Below are 18229 nucleotides of genomic sequence, written 5' to 3'. Positions count from 1 at the left end.
TTGAGATTTAATTATGTAATGGATTGTAAAGAATTTTTTTGGATACTTACAAATGTCTCTAACACTATTATAGAGAAGATATTAATATCTTTGTTTTCTTAAAAAAACTGACACATTGTTATATCCAAATTAATTTTTACTGAAAAAATACTGTACATGTGTAAAATGTTCAGTTGTTATTTGTAAAATAGAGTAGTTCTATTGTAATTGATATTGGCCAAAATCAATGTTATTCCATATTTTATTTTTTCTATTAAATTAACCTAAATTCCTCTTCTTTTGGTCTGGAAAAACAAGTTGATAGTCTATATGTAAAATATCTTTGTCAGAGGGCACAGGTAGCTTTATGGTATAGACCGCCTAGATACCACACACAAGTCATTGAAACACATTGGGAGGGTAAGGGTGTTTATTGTGGGTTTGTTTTCTTTTTTATTAAGTGGTGGAATTTATGATTGCACAACTGTCTGGTTTCCACGTAGGACACCTTTTGTCTGGTTGCAGTACAGCCATGTCTGAATGCTAATCTCTTGCATGCTTAGGATTAAATCGTGAAATTCATAACTGCCTATTGACTCAGACAGTTCAGGAGGAAAGTTTCACCTTTGCAGTCATGTGTGGCCATTTGCACATTGAGCTACTGATGTCTGTTCCCCTGCCCATACTCAAATCCAGTACACCTCAGATCACAACCCGAGACAGCCACTGGAGAACAGCAGGCTGCCTGCCCTAGCTAGCAGAGCAGAAGGGCTCCACATCGACTCACCTCTGCCCCTGCAGGGTGAGATCCTCCACTGGCGTTAGCTGATGCTCTCATTCATTCTCCACTTAGTACTACAACAAGAGCTGAGACCTGACAGCTGATCCAAGAAGTCATATCTTCAGATGTTAAAACATGTTTTAAGCATGTTCACTGAGGCCATGTAAAGAATTTCCTGGGGGCAAAAAAAAAAAGTACTTTTCGGCCTTAAACATCGTCACCAACTTCGTTTTAAAACAAGGAGATAGGTCATTATTCTCACAGTTTCCATGTCAGTCCTGGGAGCAACCACACGTGGAATGGCACATTCTTAGCAGTAGTTTGGCAAGACCACACCTGGAACAAAGACTGGCCTAACCCTTACCCTGATTCTTTCAGCTCCCACCCCACCTTCATCTTACATCTGGCATGAGAAATTCAATCAACCGTGATGACTTTTATTGTCAAAATTTTATCCTCTTTGGGTGGGAAACACAAAAAGAGTGATAATGAACTTGTTATAGGTCTGGCCAAGGAAGTCTGCTCTAGAGGACGTATCTGTAAATGTTGAGCTGTGAAGACTCACAGACAAGCAGGCATAGAACAAAGTTTTAGGCTGAAAACCAGTACTTTCTTGTATCAGCTCAGACTCTTTGATCAATTTTATTTGTGATGTCTTAATAGCAGTGGCAAGATGCAAGCAGAATTCATAAGCAGCCCTATAATTAGCCCTTGTACAAAAGGATTGCTGCAGCAACAGGATTGCAATTGAAGGAAGCTAGTTTGTTCCCAGCTTCAGAGTTTTCTTAGGTCGTTGATCCTCCCTCTCTGATTGAATGGTGAGTAGTTCAGGGCCTTCAGTATTTGACACTGTTGTGGGCATGCAGAACAGGAACAGGCTACTTTAGGAAGATAGAAGCTGCTAAGCAAGAGCAAAATTACACTTTTCTCCGCATCTGAAAGGACTGCAGTTGGCATCAGTCCAAGTCTGTTAATTGATTTCTACCTTATTTATATCACAAGTCAAAAAGTGATAGCAAATTGAAGGTGGTCATCTTGTTAAGACATGTCACTTCTATGTTAAAGTAGTTGCCAGTACCTTATACAATCCTTGACTGAAAAGCAAACTGGACACCCAACGTGACCTCTTCTTTACCAAAAGTCTCAAAGACAATGACAGCTTTGGCCTTAAAAAAAAAAAAAAAAAGCAAATGTTTTTAATCAGAAAAAAGTTTAACATGCCCAATACCTGCTAAACCACACACCAATCTCCACTGGCACATACTGCCTCTTTCTGTGGAGGCTTTGCAAACTCGCACTCTGGAAAGCACTGTTTTCTAATAAAATTTCCCTATGAGTCCTTACAGACAAACCCAATCTCTATTGGGATTGTGACTTTCCCATGTCCTGTGAAATTCTGAGCACCTCCTGCTACTGAATATATTGTGTAATAGCAGGGCTGCTGCTTGTTCTGCATTGTCTGCCAATGATAAGAGTTATGACAGCATGAGATTTCAAGATGAGTAACCTATATACAGAGATACTAGAGCTGACTAGAGCAATTTCGCCCATCACTAAATACAACTTGCAACTGGTGATGATAAAGTTAATCCTTTTAGTAGATATATCATAGTGGCCAGTTCAAATACCTGTTGCTACTTTCTAATGAAATTATTTAGTGAACTGAATGACTGTAAGAAGGCCTGTTATAAATTCAAGACTCCTGTAAAGACATTTAAGAGAATGCTTGTATGAGTCAAAGCTTTCAATTTGCAGTGCAACTCGCAGAACATTAACTTATCTGTGATCCATTACCATGTCTTATATTTTTATTGGATATGCCATTTTCATGTCATTGGTACAGAATGAATCGAGAAAAGTTCTGCCATTAGATGTTTGTGCAAAATATTTCAAGCAAGCATTAAAAAAGTTTTACAGCATACAAAGAAAAGTCCTAGTCAAGTTTTCATCAAAAAGATACTGACACCAACAACTTCAATGAACTTGTTCAGAATGTGCAGTTTCAATATATGAAAAACAAAAAAAAGGTTGAAAATATATATTTGATGAAGATTTTTTAGTAGGGGGAAAAAAATGATCTTTGCCATAATTTTTATTTACTTGTCTTATTTAAACCATCTTGAGAGATTCCAATTTTTGATGGAATTTATTATCTGATTATTTATTACCACCTGCCATGGGAGTGTGTTGGAGCTTAAATCCTTCTTGTTAACAAGGACTAAAGAATTGTGGGTAGCAACACAGTGTCCTTGAGAACAAACTGTGTCTCTGAACCTTAGCATTGCACCTAACCAGTGGAAGTGCAGCCAGCACCTGCATTTCCAGCATTGGTTCCACATTGATAAGCAAAGAGGATTCCGATCTGTTGAGGCCCGGGACGTTTCTGTGAAGTCTCAGAGTACAGTAACATTGGGTCTTGGCATTAAGAAATCCTCAGGATAACATCAGAGAGACTGCAGTGATGTTCACCTGCTGTGCAAGTGTAGTAGATGCCAACACTGAATTACATTTTAACAGCCATACTGTAATTGAAATGATCCTGGAAGGACTTTCTTTCTGGACTAGAAAGTTATGTTTTTTGCATAAAAACAGAGCAAATTTTCACTTCTAGCATGGGAAATCATGGGAAGACAAAGAAGCATATTATGGTGACAAGGCTCTAAGCATTTAAAAAAAATAATTCTAGTAAGGAACAAATGCAGTGAAAGTCTTCTGGGAAAACAGCATCACTTTTTGAAGCACATAATACTTCACAAAACACAGCAGACATCTTTGCTTTATAGTGTTGTGCAATTAGCTCATTAAATGCCCATTTTTCCCATCAGCCTGGTCAGGAGAAGCTAGAACATTGATAGGCGGTCAATATGTGTGTACCCAAGGAGAATTAATGGCTCCATCATGCAAACTCAATAACAGCCCTGACGGTTCATTAGAATGTGACTAGTGTGAACGAGTTACAATTCAGGTAATACTGCATATTTTTTCCATTTAAAATTGTCCTTGGCCTGCCCACTGCTCTTCTCCTAATGCTTGCAGATGTTCTTTGAGATGTGGGTTGGAAGGAAAGTCTAGCACCTGGTTGAAGCTCCTATGGATTGCAGTGCTGTCAGACGTGGTGCTCATGACCATGCTCATGTGCCATCCTGTACAATGCCACTGGATCGAAAGATAGAACACACTCAATTTTTCTTTTTCCCAAATACAGTAGCCCCTTTTCATACTCCAAGCATAAGGCCATGCTGAACTGAAGCTGTGTAAATACTGCTCTTTCTGGGCATACCTTTAGTACAGCCTCCCTGAATGCTTTCAATCCTGAGGCTGAAAGGAGATTTCAAAGAGCTCGCATCACCAAACAGTGCCACAAAGCCTCTTTCCAGCTATACCTGAATTAGAAGGGCTGTATCATTTACCTGTCTCTGTGCTCGCAGCATGGAACATGTGACAGTTAAAGGGAACACCTTGGATTGTGCTTTCCAGAATAATCATCAAAAGCGATTGCTTTGGCCATTCCTGAAATGCTTACAATAGAGACGATTAACCAGGGAACATTTTAAGCAAGGCAGGATCAACAGTGTGAGGGTTTTGAGTTGGCTGAAGAGTTACAGACAGGAATAAAATTTATTTCTTTATACCTCTCATTAAAAGACTTAATTTGGTCTGCTCCTTACTTCCAAGGAAATAAACTTGTATCTTTTGGAGATTTCTGTCAGGCTTTAATATGTATTCACCTCTGCAACTTAAACAGCAATTACTTTTCATTAACAGTATGAATCTCTGTCGTTATATCTTGTCAGGGCAGTAGTTTACCTGCTGAAATCTGCCCAGCTATCAGCAATTCATCAGAGCGTTGTTCACATCCTGATTAAGTTTGAGATCTCCAGTACAAACACTCTGTGCAAGGGTCTTTCTGTTTAAGACTGATGACACCAGTGAAACACTGCCCTGGGATCTATTCCCATTTCAGGTTTATGTCCATCCAAGTCAGACTGCAGAAATCCTGTGAACAGAGGAGTCTCTCTGTGTACAAATTACATACTCCTAGCTATATAATGTAGGAATGAGAAATACCATGCTACCATGGTTGTCTCTGGAGTACGATGTGTTTTCCTCCAGCATTGAAAGATACTGCCTTAAAAGTAATCTAGGTGCAAATAACACCAGCTTTACTCAATGTATATGCTTCACATACACCTTTCTTTTGCATATTTCACAGGAAACCACCTGGATTTCTGAAGAAGTACTATCACCACAATGAGATAATTTTCAGTGAGATTCAGGTCTCTCTATTCCACTGCCCTTTAGGAAATTCCCAGAAACAGCTTCACTACAAAAAGAAGCTCAGCAAGATAAGATAGGGAAGTTTCCAGCTGGGAAGCTCCAGAAATTAAGAGGCTAAGCAGATTTTTTTCCATTGTCAGTCTAAAATTTTGAGAGTGACATAGTATTTCCTTTTCCTTCAAGAAGCATTAGCAACACAGATCAAGATTACTCTGTTCTCTTTCCTGCTTCCTCATAGGGCTGTCAAATTTAAGCCTCTAGGCGACCAGGAGAAAACCTTGACAGGCTCTGACCTTTGTGCTTACACAGGCAAGTGAGAAACCCTGATCCTAGCTAGTTTTTACTTCCAGGCATCCACATTATTATTGCAAACAGAGATTTCAAGCTTATTTTTAAAATGCTAAAAAAAAAAATACTAATAATGCAAGTGGAGGTTTAAAGCTAACTTTCAAAATGCTAAAAGTTGCCTTTCTGGAGACTATTTCTGCCTGCTCAAGTACCTTTGAGGGCTCTGGTTCTTCAGTGGGTTTCTAACAACCATTGTGTAAAGATTATGTAGAAATGAGGGAAGAAATACACAGAATAAAGAGAGGGGGGAAAAGGAGAGGAAAAAATCCTTTTGTCAGAAATAAAAAAAAAAAGGCAGCTTTGGCTAAATTAAATGTAATTATTCCAAAGGGGAAAGAATAAGGGCTGTGTAAGACAGTGTAGTTGATAAAGGCAGTTGCCTCTCTCCTACCTGTCATGATTAACGCTAACCTGAGGCTCTGTGTGATCTCAGCTAATCCTGCAACAAAGAGCCTTTCATCCTAAAATCATTATATCACACTCAGCTCCACAGATACCTGTTCAAGGAAGGGCTGTTCAGCCCTTTTCAAGGTTCTGCTTTGTCCCTAGGCACAGGGGAGAGCTTCAGTGGCTCAGGAGCAAACATCCCAAATTCAGCCTTCTGGTTCATCAATGCCCACTTTCAAAAAGAAGGCTTCTACTCCTGAATCCCACTTATCACCTCAAATCGTAGCACCCCAAAGTTTTGCACATGAAGAGTATCTTCTTTGTCCCTTCTGCGTTTCCAAACAGGGAGACAAAAATTTGGTCATTGTGTACAATGACTCTGTGGTAAAGAAGAATTAGCAGGAGATTGAAAGATGAAGCTAAAAAAATAATTGGAAGCCAGGCTCAAATTCTGTATGACTGACCATCATCTGGGGGAAAAAGAAATGCCATAATCTTCATGTCCTAACAGTTTCAAGATGAAGACAAGATTTCTTTCAGGGACCTGTAATCTATCAAATATTAAGGATTTGGGCTAAACAGAGGGTAACATTAAGAGGAATCCTCCAGGTGACTCTTAATGGCTTGTTATATTCAGGTTCGTCTGAGTTCCTTATGGTCTTAAGCTTTATGGATAAATACTTCATCAAAAATCAAGGAGCTGATCCCACAAACTAGCCAAAATAAAATGGATCAAGGCCAAACATGGAAAAAGCAGAGAGCTTCCTAAGACCAAATCCTCTCTATTCTCACTGCTGACTGATGAAAGACAATTCTGATCAATGTTTCTTTATCTGCTCTGTGAAGCCTTTGTAACCCATAAGATTACACACGAAAGTCCAAGTATGAAATCTGTATCTAGGGTCCCACGAAAGTAAACAAAAAAAAGGGAGGAAATAAGGTCATTTTTTCATTGGTTACAAGGAAAAGCCACGGGGGCAATGTTATAGAAGATAATCAATGAACATTTTTAAATTAGATAAAGTGATATTTTGATTAAGGAAAGTGGGGAAGTAGCACATGACTTGCATAAACCAAGTCTCATGGTGGGTGGGGGCTACATATTTCATTTATGACTGCCAGCACATAAAACTGTGTTTCCAGGCATAACTTACAGAGATATTCACACCCTTATCTAACTGGTCTCCTGAAACACCTTGTGCTGTCAATGAATGGCATAGCTTTTGGAAAGCAGGAGAAAAATAGTGACAAGATAAGGTCTGTACACTTAATACTGCCTATGCAAAGACATAGCAACAACCAGGCGGCTAGGATAGCAGTGTAGTCTAGGACTTGGTAGAGACAGGTTCTAGTTTGCTATGACACCCTAACTTGATGATCTTACTGCAGGATCAACTGATAGGAACCCAATGTGAGTGTAGGGCTCTGTAAGTGCCGTTAAAAGCACGGCCTACAACCTGATATGGGCCAAAAGTGGAATTAAACATTTCTAACTAGGGACACAAAAAATAATATTTTAAAATCTCCCCATTATGGGTCATTGTTAACATAGCCCATTTCCTATAATACTTTCAGTTTCTTTCTTTTAAACAAGGTGACAAATGTTTTTCAACAAGGTGGCAAGGTAACAGAATTGAGAGATAAATTAAGGTTAAATATGACAGTAACAGACAAGCACTGCCTGATTGAAGGTATAGCTGAGACATTGCTGAGAGTATTCCCCCGTTAGGTACGTTGGACAGATAAAGAATTTTAATGCAAAAGAAAGGGGGAAAAAAAGAGACAGAGTTGAGGCTTTGGTAATTAGTATTTGCTAGCATCTTGCTGGTAATACAACCAGCAAGATTTGCAAAGAAATATATCACCCGCAAGAACTCTGGCAAACAGTTAAACTGACCTGTGAATAGTTTAAAAATATTCTTTAAAGTTGCATTTCAGTGTTAACTCGTTGAATATCCACTAAAAGCTAGTTCATTAACCTTTAATGGCAGATCTACAGTTGTGGATGTGACTTAAAATTCAGAGGGCCTAACATATAAGTTTTTTCTGGTGCTCATTCTTATCATAGTATGCTTTAAAATGCCTCAATTCAGAGGATATAATAAGCAGAGAACTAGTCTTCCTGGCACCATTCCAGCACAGCTGAAATTAATTACAGCATTTCCAGTGAAAGGCAAAACAAAGAAATAAGAAAAACCTTTTAAAACTTAGTAGTTCTACCATGTGGGAAGGATTTGAGTGGGCATAGCTGAGCTGTACAAACTGGTAGCTCAGGTCTGATGGATAAGCACACAGGCAGGGTAGGCAAATAAAGCAAAGGACTAGAGAAATAAAAAGTTTTTCTATCAGGTATCACAGAACAATATTAGAGAAGCAATTATTTAATAACGTTGCCCTGACAGGTCTCCCAGTGATGTAAAGCTGGTAGGACAAGGCGCTGAGCTACCAGACCTCCAGGAGGAACACTTCCAGATACTGCATTTTTTCGTGGTTGTGTATTGTCCAAATGTATTTGTGTGTATGTTTATGTATCAAACTGTATTTTAAAATCTCATAAAGCATTTAAGATCATGGGATTCCATGTTACAGTCTCTGAATATATATCAGAAAGGCTCGCGAGGACTTCATTACGCAAATCTGTCAATGGCCTGATAATTTACTGGTTGGCATGCCACAGTCTTTTTTTCTAGTTATAAATACTCTGTGATAGTTATTCAAGACAACAGTTTATCTCAGAAATATCTGGATAAATTCAGAATTCTGCTAAAATTTAATGTCCAACAACTATACAATTTCAACGTTTTTATCATTAGTTTTTTTTAAAGTAATCAATAATACAAGATATAATGTTGCAGCTCAGGAAAGCTACACCAGCTCCATGAAGTTATGTCAATGTACACAATTCAAGGTTTAGCTTATATGGGCATGTGTGTGATAACATAAATACATACTAATATATATATGCATATATATAAAATTGCTCTTTGAATAGTAAGAACTATAAAAATAGGTGAATATGTATACATATGCAGATTTCTGTTTTCCCAATCTCATCAAGAGCTGATTCATTTGCTCCCAGTTCTAAACTCAGAATTGTAGAATCATAGAATTATTTTCACTGGAAAACTTCTTCCCAGTGAGCAGAGATCCCAGACCCACCTTTGAGAAGCGCCGTCTTCATGTTTTATGTGGCTCTGTCACTGGCTTTTTGTTTTTCTTTTACCTTTTTCCTTTTTTCAGGAGACACAAACCTTTACAAAATGAAAACTGTATCTTTACCTACATTTCAGGGACTTCAGCTTTCACCCACAGTTAGCTGGATGCTCCAGTTTATACAGTTCCCATCCCCTTAAGCACACTAAGTACTTCTCTAGCATTTATCTCATACCAGAGAATTAAGCCACTATAATTTCTTTTGTGGCACAGATTAATATGGAGTAGAAAACACAGGGGACAGAGAAATAATTTGCAGTATTTTAGAAAATGTGTTTTTCCTACATCATTTTACACTTAAAGCAACAGTTGCTTGTACAGTGCCTTCACTCAACATAAGGAGCTCATTGCAACTGAGAGCTAAAACCAAATCATTCCACATTTGTCTTTGACTTCTGAAATTTGCTAAACCTGGATTTCTCAGCAGCGATGCAGGTGGAAAGAGTTTCTACATATTGAAGTATCCATAGAAACTGCAGCTTTTATCTAATATATAGGATTCAACATCCAACCCCTTCCATTACTTAGCAATGAAGGAACAGCCAATTGTCTCAAATATATAGACTCAGAATAAGTTTTCCCATAACAAATTGACATAAATGACTCAATCTTGAGCTTTATCAAACTACTTGATAAAGCTACTTACTATTTTTACGTGCAGCTCATGAAGCTGCACATAGATACAGTATTCATGCCACTTACCAAATAAATATCTCTAATCTGAGTTATAAAGTGTACAGCTTACCAGTTTGTACTAATAATTTCATTAATACTCATTAAATAAAGAGGCAAATTTTGCACTTCAGCACCATTGTAGTACTAGTGTATTAATGGTCTGGAAACGTTTATATCTTTATCTCAATTTTATGGCAACAATTCGTATAATACTTTTTTTTTTTTTTTTTGAAGTCCAAACTAGTGCTTTGAAATCAAATTTTCATTTAGCCTAAATAAGAGCCTAGGTCTTTTAAGTGTGGAGCCTATAAGCAGTGGCTTGGGAGAGGGATAAAAGATACTACGGCTAGGGGTTTGGGAAGCACCAACATGTCTCTGACTAACAGAAGCTTCCTCAGGCCCTTTTCCTCATGTAACATACTCTGCATCCACAAAAGCACTCTCCTGATGCAGCAGCTTGCAATCACAAGCACGTTGCACCTGCACCAAAGTACATTAGGTAATGAATATTCTTAGGTTTTAATGTAACTCTTCATGGTCAAACTTAAAGAGTCTTACTGCTTCAACTGGTGCAAAAGAAATAGCATTGACCTGAACAACAAGAATCACTCTCTGTCAGATTCACATGTAAAATAAAAATAAGCCAGTAACTAACTAACTAACTAAATGAGTCAGGACTAGAAACTACTAATTCTGAGCATCCTGGTTGCCTAAGGGAGCCAGTACTTGGTCTCCCGATATCGCAAGGAAATATGCTCATTTCAGTAATTCAAAACAGATCTAATTCCTTTTACTCATTATATTTTCCAACACGGCCTGGTGCATGCTTTCTTTTAATATGAGATGTTGATCTGAAATAAACGAATTTTTTTCTACCAGGGGCCTATCTTGATGATTCCCAAGAATGTCGGTTGTGTGAAGCATCCTGTCAGAAGTGCATTGGACCTGAGGTAGATGACTGCATCAGTTGCTCACGCACAAGGTAATTGTCTCCTAGCAAAGTGCAGGACAAAAACCTCAAGTCATCAGCTGGAGGAGTGGCTCTGTGGTCTTTAGCACTGGCTTGCAGAGATGGGTGAAGAAGCTAGAAATGATTAGGGAAAACAAAACCAAGGCCTGTGAAAAAACAAGTGTTACATGAACAAGACAGTTGGCTGCACAGGTAGCTGATGTTTAACCAGATGATTCCCACAGATACAGAAAAATTTATTTTGATATGTGAAATGGTCTGTCTTTCACTTTCCTCCAGAATTGCTAGTAAGAACCGTGACAAATTTAACAGCAAGAGTCTAGGGCATATGTAGCTGTAGACAGTTGTAAGGTGTTTGACACAAGGCATGAATATGGCCACTGAGGACATCAATCAGCTAATTCAGGAGTTGTTGTCCTTAATTGAGGTGTCTTAAATTAGGCTGATTTTTCTAATCTGCCAGGAGTGAGTAGCACTAGAAAAAAATATTTCCACATGACACTGCAGATTAGAGGCTTATGTATAGGTCATCTCACACCTAATCCAAGAGTCTGCTGATTTTAAACTCATGTCTTACCAATAAGGTTTAGCTACCAAAAGCTTACCAATAGCTTTATTCTTGGTAGCTCTGGTTCTGTTGCATTGGCACTGCAGCCAGATGATATCTGTGCTGACATGAAATCAGAATCAGATGCTGGAAGGCATAGCAAAAAAAAATCCCCAAGCAATCCTGTCATTAATGCCAATAAAAAACACACCAGCACCAATGGGGTGCAACCAAATTAATAACTGAGCAAACAGTATTAAATTAAGGTGTTTTACGTCACAAAAGGCATTAGCACAGAAAGTATGGGAAGAATTTTGTAATGCGGGCTGGATTTCTCCCATTCACAATTACAACTAAATTAGATTATCTGTCTTTCCTTCACCTGTTCTGTGAGCTTTACACAGCAATATTTGCAAAACAAAGGCAGCAAAACCACCTAGGTGTTTGTAGTACGATTTCTCTGTGACCTTTAGGAAGGGTGCTGCTGTCTCCTCCATATAACAAATCCTCTAACAGCTTTCAGTTTTGATATTTAAGGTTTGCAAAAGCTTTCTTTTCTACCCATTACGAAAGCTGTTAGAAGTAGTTATATTAGGACAGTCAGTAGTAAAAGAAATAATAACAAAGAAATATCTCACCCAGAGAATAAAGAGTAAATCCTTCCAATGGGCATTATTCATTATGTGCTTGAAATAGACTTGTTTAATTGAAACAGAATCCTAAATCTTGTCACTCTTGAGAGCTTCACATGGTGTGTATTGAAGACAGTAATAAGCGGCCATTAGATAATACAGACTAAAATTTGACAGTATTGCTTTCCTACAGGGGAACACCTTCTCTCTTTAAAAAAAGACTCCAAGGGGAGGGGGCAGGCAATTACTGAAACGTAGAAATGAAAACACTGAATGATCCCTGTTCTTTGTGAAAATTCAGCAGTAGATGAATTCATAATAAAATTACTGTCAGATCACCTTCTTGTCTGGCAATTCAAAATGCTGTTTCCTGTTCCTAAGAAAATTATGGAATTGTTGGCGTTTTGTCCATCCAAACTGATTTTCACAAAATTCCTCATCTGTCTAATTGCTGTTTGAGCTACAAAGGTTAATGACAAGATCTGTCACCTGCTGGTGCCTTCAATTAGAGGCAACATAACAAAAGGCAAGGAAACTGTACTTTACCTCTGTGTGAGGTGTTGGGAGGGTGGCTACCATTGCAGCCTGCACAGTAAGGTTTGCATGGCACATAAGCATAGCCCAGCTACTTCCAGAACTTCTGTCACGTTGTCCCATCTGCACAGAAACCAAACAGAGAGGGCTGCACTCCCTATGAAGAGCTGAGTAACGGCTTTAAACCTGCTGGTATAGCTATAAGAGCTACATTCTGCAGAGGACTACCTCACTGTCAGACTCCAAGGCAGAGATACATCTTTGCCAAATATTTTGTATACCCATGAAAGCTTCTTTCTGATTCCCTCCAGCACCTTGCCATCAGCCTCACAAGCCCTTTTAACCAATTTCTAAGTTTTCTTTCTTACATGCACTTCAGAAACACTGTTTCCATCATAGTCGATTCTTCCATCTTCATGTTTTATAAGCCTTGACTTTTCCAATCATGTTAAATTTTAAACGGTTTCAAAGACTACTTGACAAAATTAGTTTTAAATTTGCAGATATTTTTCTCTTCTTCTTTCGGAATAAATCTGACAATGACCATAGACACTCAAATTTATGAAGGCATATTGCGGACATTTTCTAATGCCATTGACTGGCTCTAAGGAAGCACGCACTATCTTAATGCTACAGAAAGCCTCCTGTTCCCTAGGTGGACAAGACAAGCTGATACCCTCAAAATCTGTACTAAGATCCTGAATGGCACTCAGCTTCTCCAGAAATTGAGTCCAAAGTCCTCAGATACAAAACTGGCCAAAGCAGTTAAATGTAGAAGATTATAGTAACTCCTCTCTTATCTTCTAAATTTTGAAAACACTGTCAAATTCTAGCCAGCTTGCTTTAGATTAATTTAATAGCCATATTTGTATTGATGCTTTTCTGCTTTTCTCCCAAAGAGATTAAAACCAGCAGACATTAAGTAGCAGTGAAAAATAGGCTAGAAATTTACATCATATATAAGGATATTGTAGCAAATATTTCTTTACCCATCAGAAGGAGAACATTTAATGGCAAAACTCCCATTTGCAGATATGGAAGTCTAAAAATACAGCTCCTAAAGGCCAAGATTCAGATAGATGATTAACTTCTTGTATAAGGTCATTTTACTGAAGCCATAATACACTGCAGGAAGCCTTTAAAGTAAAACTACTAGGAAACTTCAACAGACAGATCATTGTTTCACAGACCAAAGACCAAGTTTTGCTTTCCTTCTAGCAGACAGAAGTGACCACTGCAGGGATTGTGATAGAGGAATATGTAGGTACAGGATCAAAAGCAGACGTTTCTCAGAAAAATCTCAGAAAAAAAAATAATACCTGAAGTCTAAGATCCAGGTTCAAAACATGGTTGATTTTCTTTTACCAAATAGTATTGATAAAATCAGGGAAATTAAGGAGTAAAGTGCAAAGCCTCTTGTAGAGTGAAGGAACTGTAGCTTGGGTTTCTTGTTAGTTGCCCTGAAATTTAAAGAACAAGTAGTCCTAAATTTTTAATTATGCCTGTCTCTGCCTCAAAAGGGTCTTTGATGATGGTCGCTGTGTTATGCAATGCCCCAAAGGAAAGTTTGAATTCAAAGGACAATGTCATTTATGCCACCATACCTGTCTGGACTGCAGTGGAAGTGAACCAAACAAATGTACCGCTTGTGGAACAGGTAAGAAAGCTTTCCTCTTTCATCTTTTTCCCCTTCCTTGGCCTGCAAGTTCCCTTTCGGCTCTCCTGTCAGGGCCAGGTGTTAGAGCCAATAAAATAAGTAGTGCTTCTGCTCCTGATTTGTGTCATAATCTTGTTTTAACCCTGAAGAGAGTTGGAATTCAATTCATTTTTTAAAAGTACAAGAAAACACAACTCTGCATTGGTCTTGCACCTTTGTGGTTTTCCCTTGATATATTTTGAGTAGGAGCTATATTAACAAAAACAGAAATTGGCACACAGGAGAAAAAAAAGGACAGGAAAGCTACATAGCCTGCCCCTGAAAAAGAAAGCTGCATACCTGCCTCCAGCAGCCTCTACACAGAGTGTGCTACACTGGAATGGAGCAAGGCTGCACAAGCAGGCAGGGAGGCAGGGTGCTTTTCTAAAAGCCTGTCTGAGGAAGGCTAGGAGACAAGCATGCTGGGTTCCAGCACAGACTTATGTGTCCCTACAACTGGATGAACAGGGCCTCCAAAGAGAAGCTTACCACTAGCACAGAGAGAAACTTGTCTTTTTGACATGTTTTTAAAGAGTTCAGGCTGAGAGAGAGGGTAAATAGTTAAAGTTGTACTTCTTACAAAAATAAAAAAAGCCTCTACTTTTGAAGCTCCTTTTTAAAAATTATTTCCTCTTGACTCTAATATCTGATGGGTGAAGAACTTGCAGCTATTACATACAAGTATGTGTAACTAGCCTGAACTGCCTTTGGAAATGAGTATTTAACTTTGAATTCACTTAATAAAGAGGAATTTTTGTTGTACTTTTTCTGAGTACTCACAGTATATTCACAGCCTTTTTCCTTTCAGCTGCTACGTCTGTTTCAGTCCTAGTCATTAAGGACCCAGGTTTTATTTAGCAATAGGTGTCTACATTACAAGGAAACACTAGTATGGCTGACATTCATTTGTTGGGATTTGGTTTCCTACTTTTGGAATATGTGATCATGTAGACAAAGATTTCAAATGGTACTTCAGGTCCTGTGTGAAGGAGAAGTTTGTATAATTGTTCCCCAAGTCTCTCCCTATGGTGGACAGCACTGCACCTTTCTGTACTTCTGTGTAACAAGAAGTGAAAAGGCTGATGAGAGGCACACCCTGAGGATGCTGCAAAAAGTTATTCTAAAAATGTGTACAGAAAAGTAAAAGAAACAAAGTCTGAATTCTTCTGCTGTGGTGCAGCAATTATTCCATATTATAGCTGCTTTCTCTGCAGTTCAAAACCAAATTCTTGCTCTGTAGCTAAAGCAATCAAATACACTTAACACAATAATAAATGTAATAAATATAATTTAAGCAGCTGGATAAGCCATTAGAAAAATCCCCATGTCACAGCACACGGTTCACAAAGTTGTAGGTGTTTTCACAGGTTTCATTCAGAAGGATTTGAAGCAGGGGACCTCCCAGCTCCCCATGCACTAGAGAATGCTATTGCTCTGATAGCAAACAGATGCACACTTGCTATTCAGATTCAAATCTAAATAATTCCAGATTCTAGCTATGACTAGGATGAGGATTGCATTTTAAACTACTATAGACACAGACTGATCCTTTCCAAAGGTGAAATGAGCACCTTCGCTTTCCTAATGGCAATTCTACCTCTGCATGTACAACACGGTACAAATACTTGCATATTTACTGCAAGGGAACTCAGTAATGGAAATCTCTCAATCCTTATTTTGTTTGTGGGTTGATAGATGTAAACACCAATTATTCACTAGCATGGCATCTTTATCTGTCATAAATCTCCAGGAATGTGGAAGATTTGAGATGCTGAAAATTTTGCATGTTAGCTCATCTGGTATAAAACTGCACAAAATAGGCAGTCAATGAACAATATTGATTCTCATTAGCTGCAGCACTGGTGCTTCATAAAGCTGTTTTTTATGCCCATGTGTCTGTTATGAATGACATATTTTTTCTGGTTTTTGTCCACACAGATAGCAGAGGGATTGAACGTTTCCTGTATCATGGGGAGTGCAGAGAGAGCTGTCCTCCAGGTCACTACCATTCAGAGCACACCTGCGTGGCTTGCTCTGGCCACTGTGAGGTGTGTCTGGACTCCAGCCACTGCAAGAGATGTCTCAGAGGCTACTACCTTACTCAAAACATATGTCAGAAGCACAGTTGTAGAGAAGGTAAGCACCCGTCAGTACAAGTTAAACATTCTCTTTAGTTTGTTACAGAAATCTGGTTAAGGGTCTTAGTTCCTGTATTGAAATATACAATCACACTTAATCCTGAGGTCCTCAAATTCCAAGTCATTGATTCTCTTCTAATAACATGTTAATGTAAAATAAAAATATTTTGCTCAGACTGAGTAGGGTTACACAGAACAAATGAGAAAAGAAATTGCTGTGGATCTTTCTCCTGTTTGCTTTGGATAAAGTTTATTTTCAGTAATCTTGCTGAGTGCTTCCAAATGTTTGCCTTCCATTATCAATAATTAACCCAAAACTGGTGATTTGCAAAATACAGGTGAAGTGGAAGACCCTGACTCTGAAGATTGCATACCATGTTTAGATGGATGCCAGAACTGTAAATTGGGTAAATATTCCCTTTATTAAGTTTTCTGTTTACTGTTAAAGTAGGAGAAAAATTATTCGTTCTTCCTCTCTTGTCATGAGCCTGTGTGCACACTGCTGAGCACTTAGCCACTGCTGCGTTCTCTCACCAAGTAAACTGTATTTGTTCTAGTGTATTCGTTCTTCAACACTATTTCTAAATCCTATGTCTCCAGCATGAATAAGAATAATTTTTAATTAGTTCAGCTATTAATCTCTGCAGTACTTTTCTTTTCCTTCTTGAATACTACATAGGCTGAGATTTATTAATTTTTTGAAGCCATTTTCAGACACAGAACTCTATCATAGATGTTCAGATTTTCTAGACCTGAAAATAGATCATTAGCCTGTGCAGTTTTTTTAAGGAAACAGACATAAGACCCAAACTTCTTTCAGCAATAAGTCACTGCAATAGCAATGCTACTGCCCTAAAAAAGTACTAAGATTTTGTACTAAATGTACTAAAACTACATCATTTTTCTGCTGGAGTAAAAAAAATGTTCCATCTCAGCATAATACGATATTGACAAGGAGTTTATTGTCTTCACATAAATGCCATTCAATTTACTGAACTTGATTTGATCTGTACCTCAATAGAACACCTTCAGAGGGGATTAAAAATGTTCAAAAGGCATTTCAATTCAGCATTTCCACTGTGTTTACATTAAGAAAATTTTATTTCCTGTGGATATATGGACAGCAGTACAACTGATCAGTAACTCAAAACTGAGAGGCAATAGGGTGACCCATCAGAAAGACAGTCTTCACCTATGAGCTCTTAGACAAATTTCTTCTCAAGAAAGCACAGAGTTTAGATAGAGTAGTGCCAAAGAAGTACTGATATGCCAAGACACTTTAGTAAGACCATCTACACCACAGATAATCAGACTTTGCTAAAATCTTCTTGAAGGATTATACAAAACCAAAAATGAGAAGTTGTACTTCTTTAGGTGCAAATCCAGAGCAAGTCACTAATCTGCAAATAGTTATCTGGAATTGCTACCTTTTAAATGAAAGGAACAAATTTGGCTTCTTGTAGTTCCAAGGACCACTTTTGAAAGTCCCCTCCCTGGTTTCAGGCAGATTTCAAGAGACAGGAGTTCACGCTGAGCCCTCCAGTTTCTCCCACTTGCTCCCTGATGTGTTTCTGGGCCTAGTGCAACAGGCACCACTGGCAGTATCAGAAGACTGAATCACAGAACCTTTTAGGTTGGAAAAGACCCTCAGGATCATTGAGTCCAAACATAAAGGGCAGGGTGGGAGGTTACAGATGGGCCTTAAACCCAGTTCTTGCCACTCCGCAGGCAGAGGCACTTCTGAATTTTGCTATACAGAGCAGAGTAAATAGTAGGAAAGAAAACTGTGAAAGTACCCCATAAGGGGGAGGGGGAAAAAAACCCAACCAAACAAACAACACAAAAAAAACCATCCAAACAAACAAAAAATCCCAAAGAAACCTCAAAACCAGAAATTCATTTCCACCACTGGCATTCCACAAGCATTGCAATGTTCTTTCTCCTTGTGTGTCAACAATATTTTTCCCTCAGAAACAAAACAATCACAAATGCTCAGGCATACCAAACTTATGTAACAATTTTAATCACATACTACTTTCTTTCTTATAGTA

At 38.4% G+C, this 18229-nt stretch overlaps 1 protein-coding gene across 1 annotated transcript in view; it reads left to right on the top strand.

Annotated features, from left to right (window-relative positions):
* The window catches only part of LOC103782406 (proprotein convertase subtilisin/kexin type 5-like), a gene marked incomplete at its 3' end in the record, with an annotated part of 43510 nt that overhangs the window by 11013 nt on the left and 14268 nt on the right, over window positions 1-18229 (top strand). Inside the window, exons 8-11 of the mRNA XM_008950178.1 lie at window positions 10541-10643; window positions 13865-14001; window positions 15979-16176; window positions 16517-16585. Coding sequence (XP_008948426.1) covers window positions 10541-10643; window positions 13865-14001; window positions 15979-16176; window positions 16517-16585 — 507 coding nt within the window. The remainder of the gene's footprint in view (window positions 1-10540; window positions 10644-13864; window positions 14002-15978; window positions 16177-16516; window positions 16586-18229) is intronic.

Source organism: Merops nubicus, unplaced genomic scaffold (assembly GCF_000691845.1).
Source record: "Merops nubicus isolate BGI_N331 unplaced genomic scaffold, ASM69184v1 scaffold36460, whole genome shotgun sequence".
Lineage (NCBI taxonomy): Eukaryota > Metazoa > Chordata > Aves > Coraciiformes > Meropidae > Merops > Merops nubicus.
Note: the sequence above shows the minus strand (reverse complement) of the source record. Positions and strands in the feature narration are given on the sequence as shown.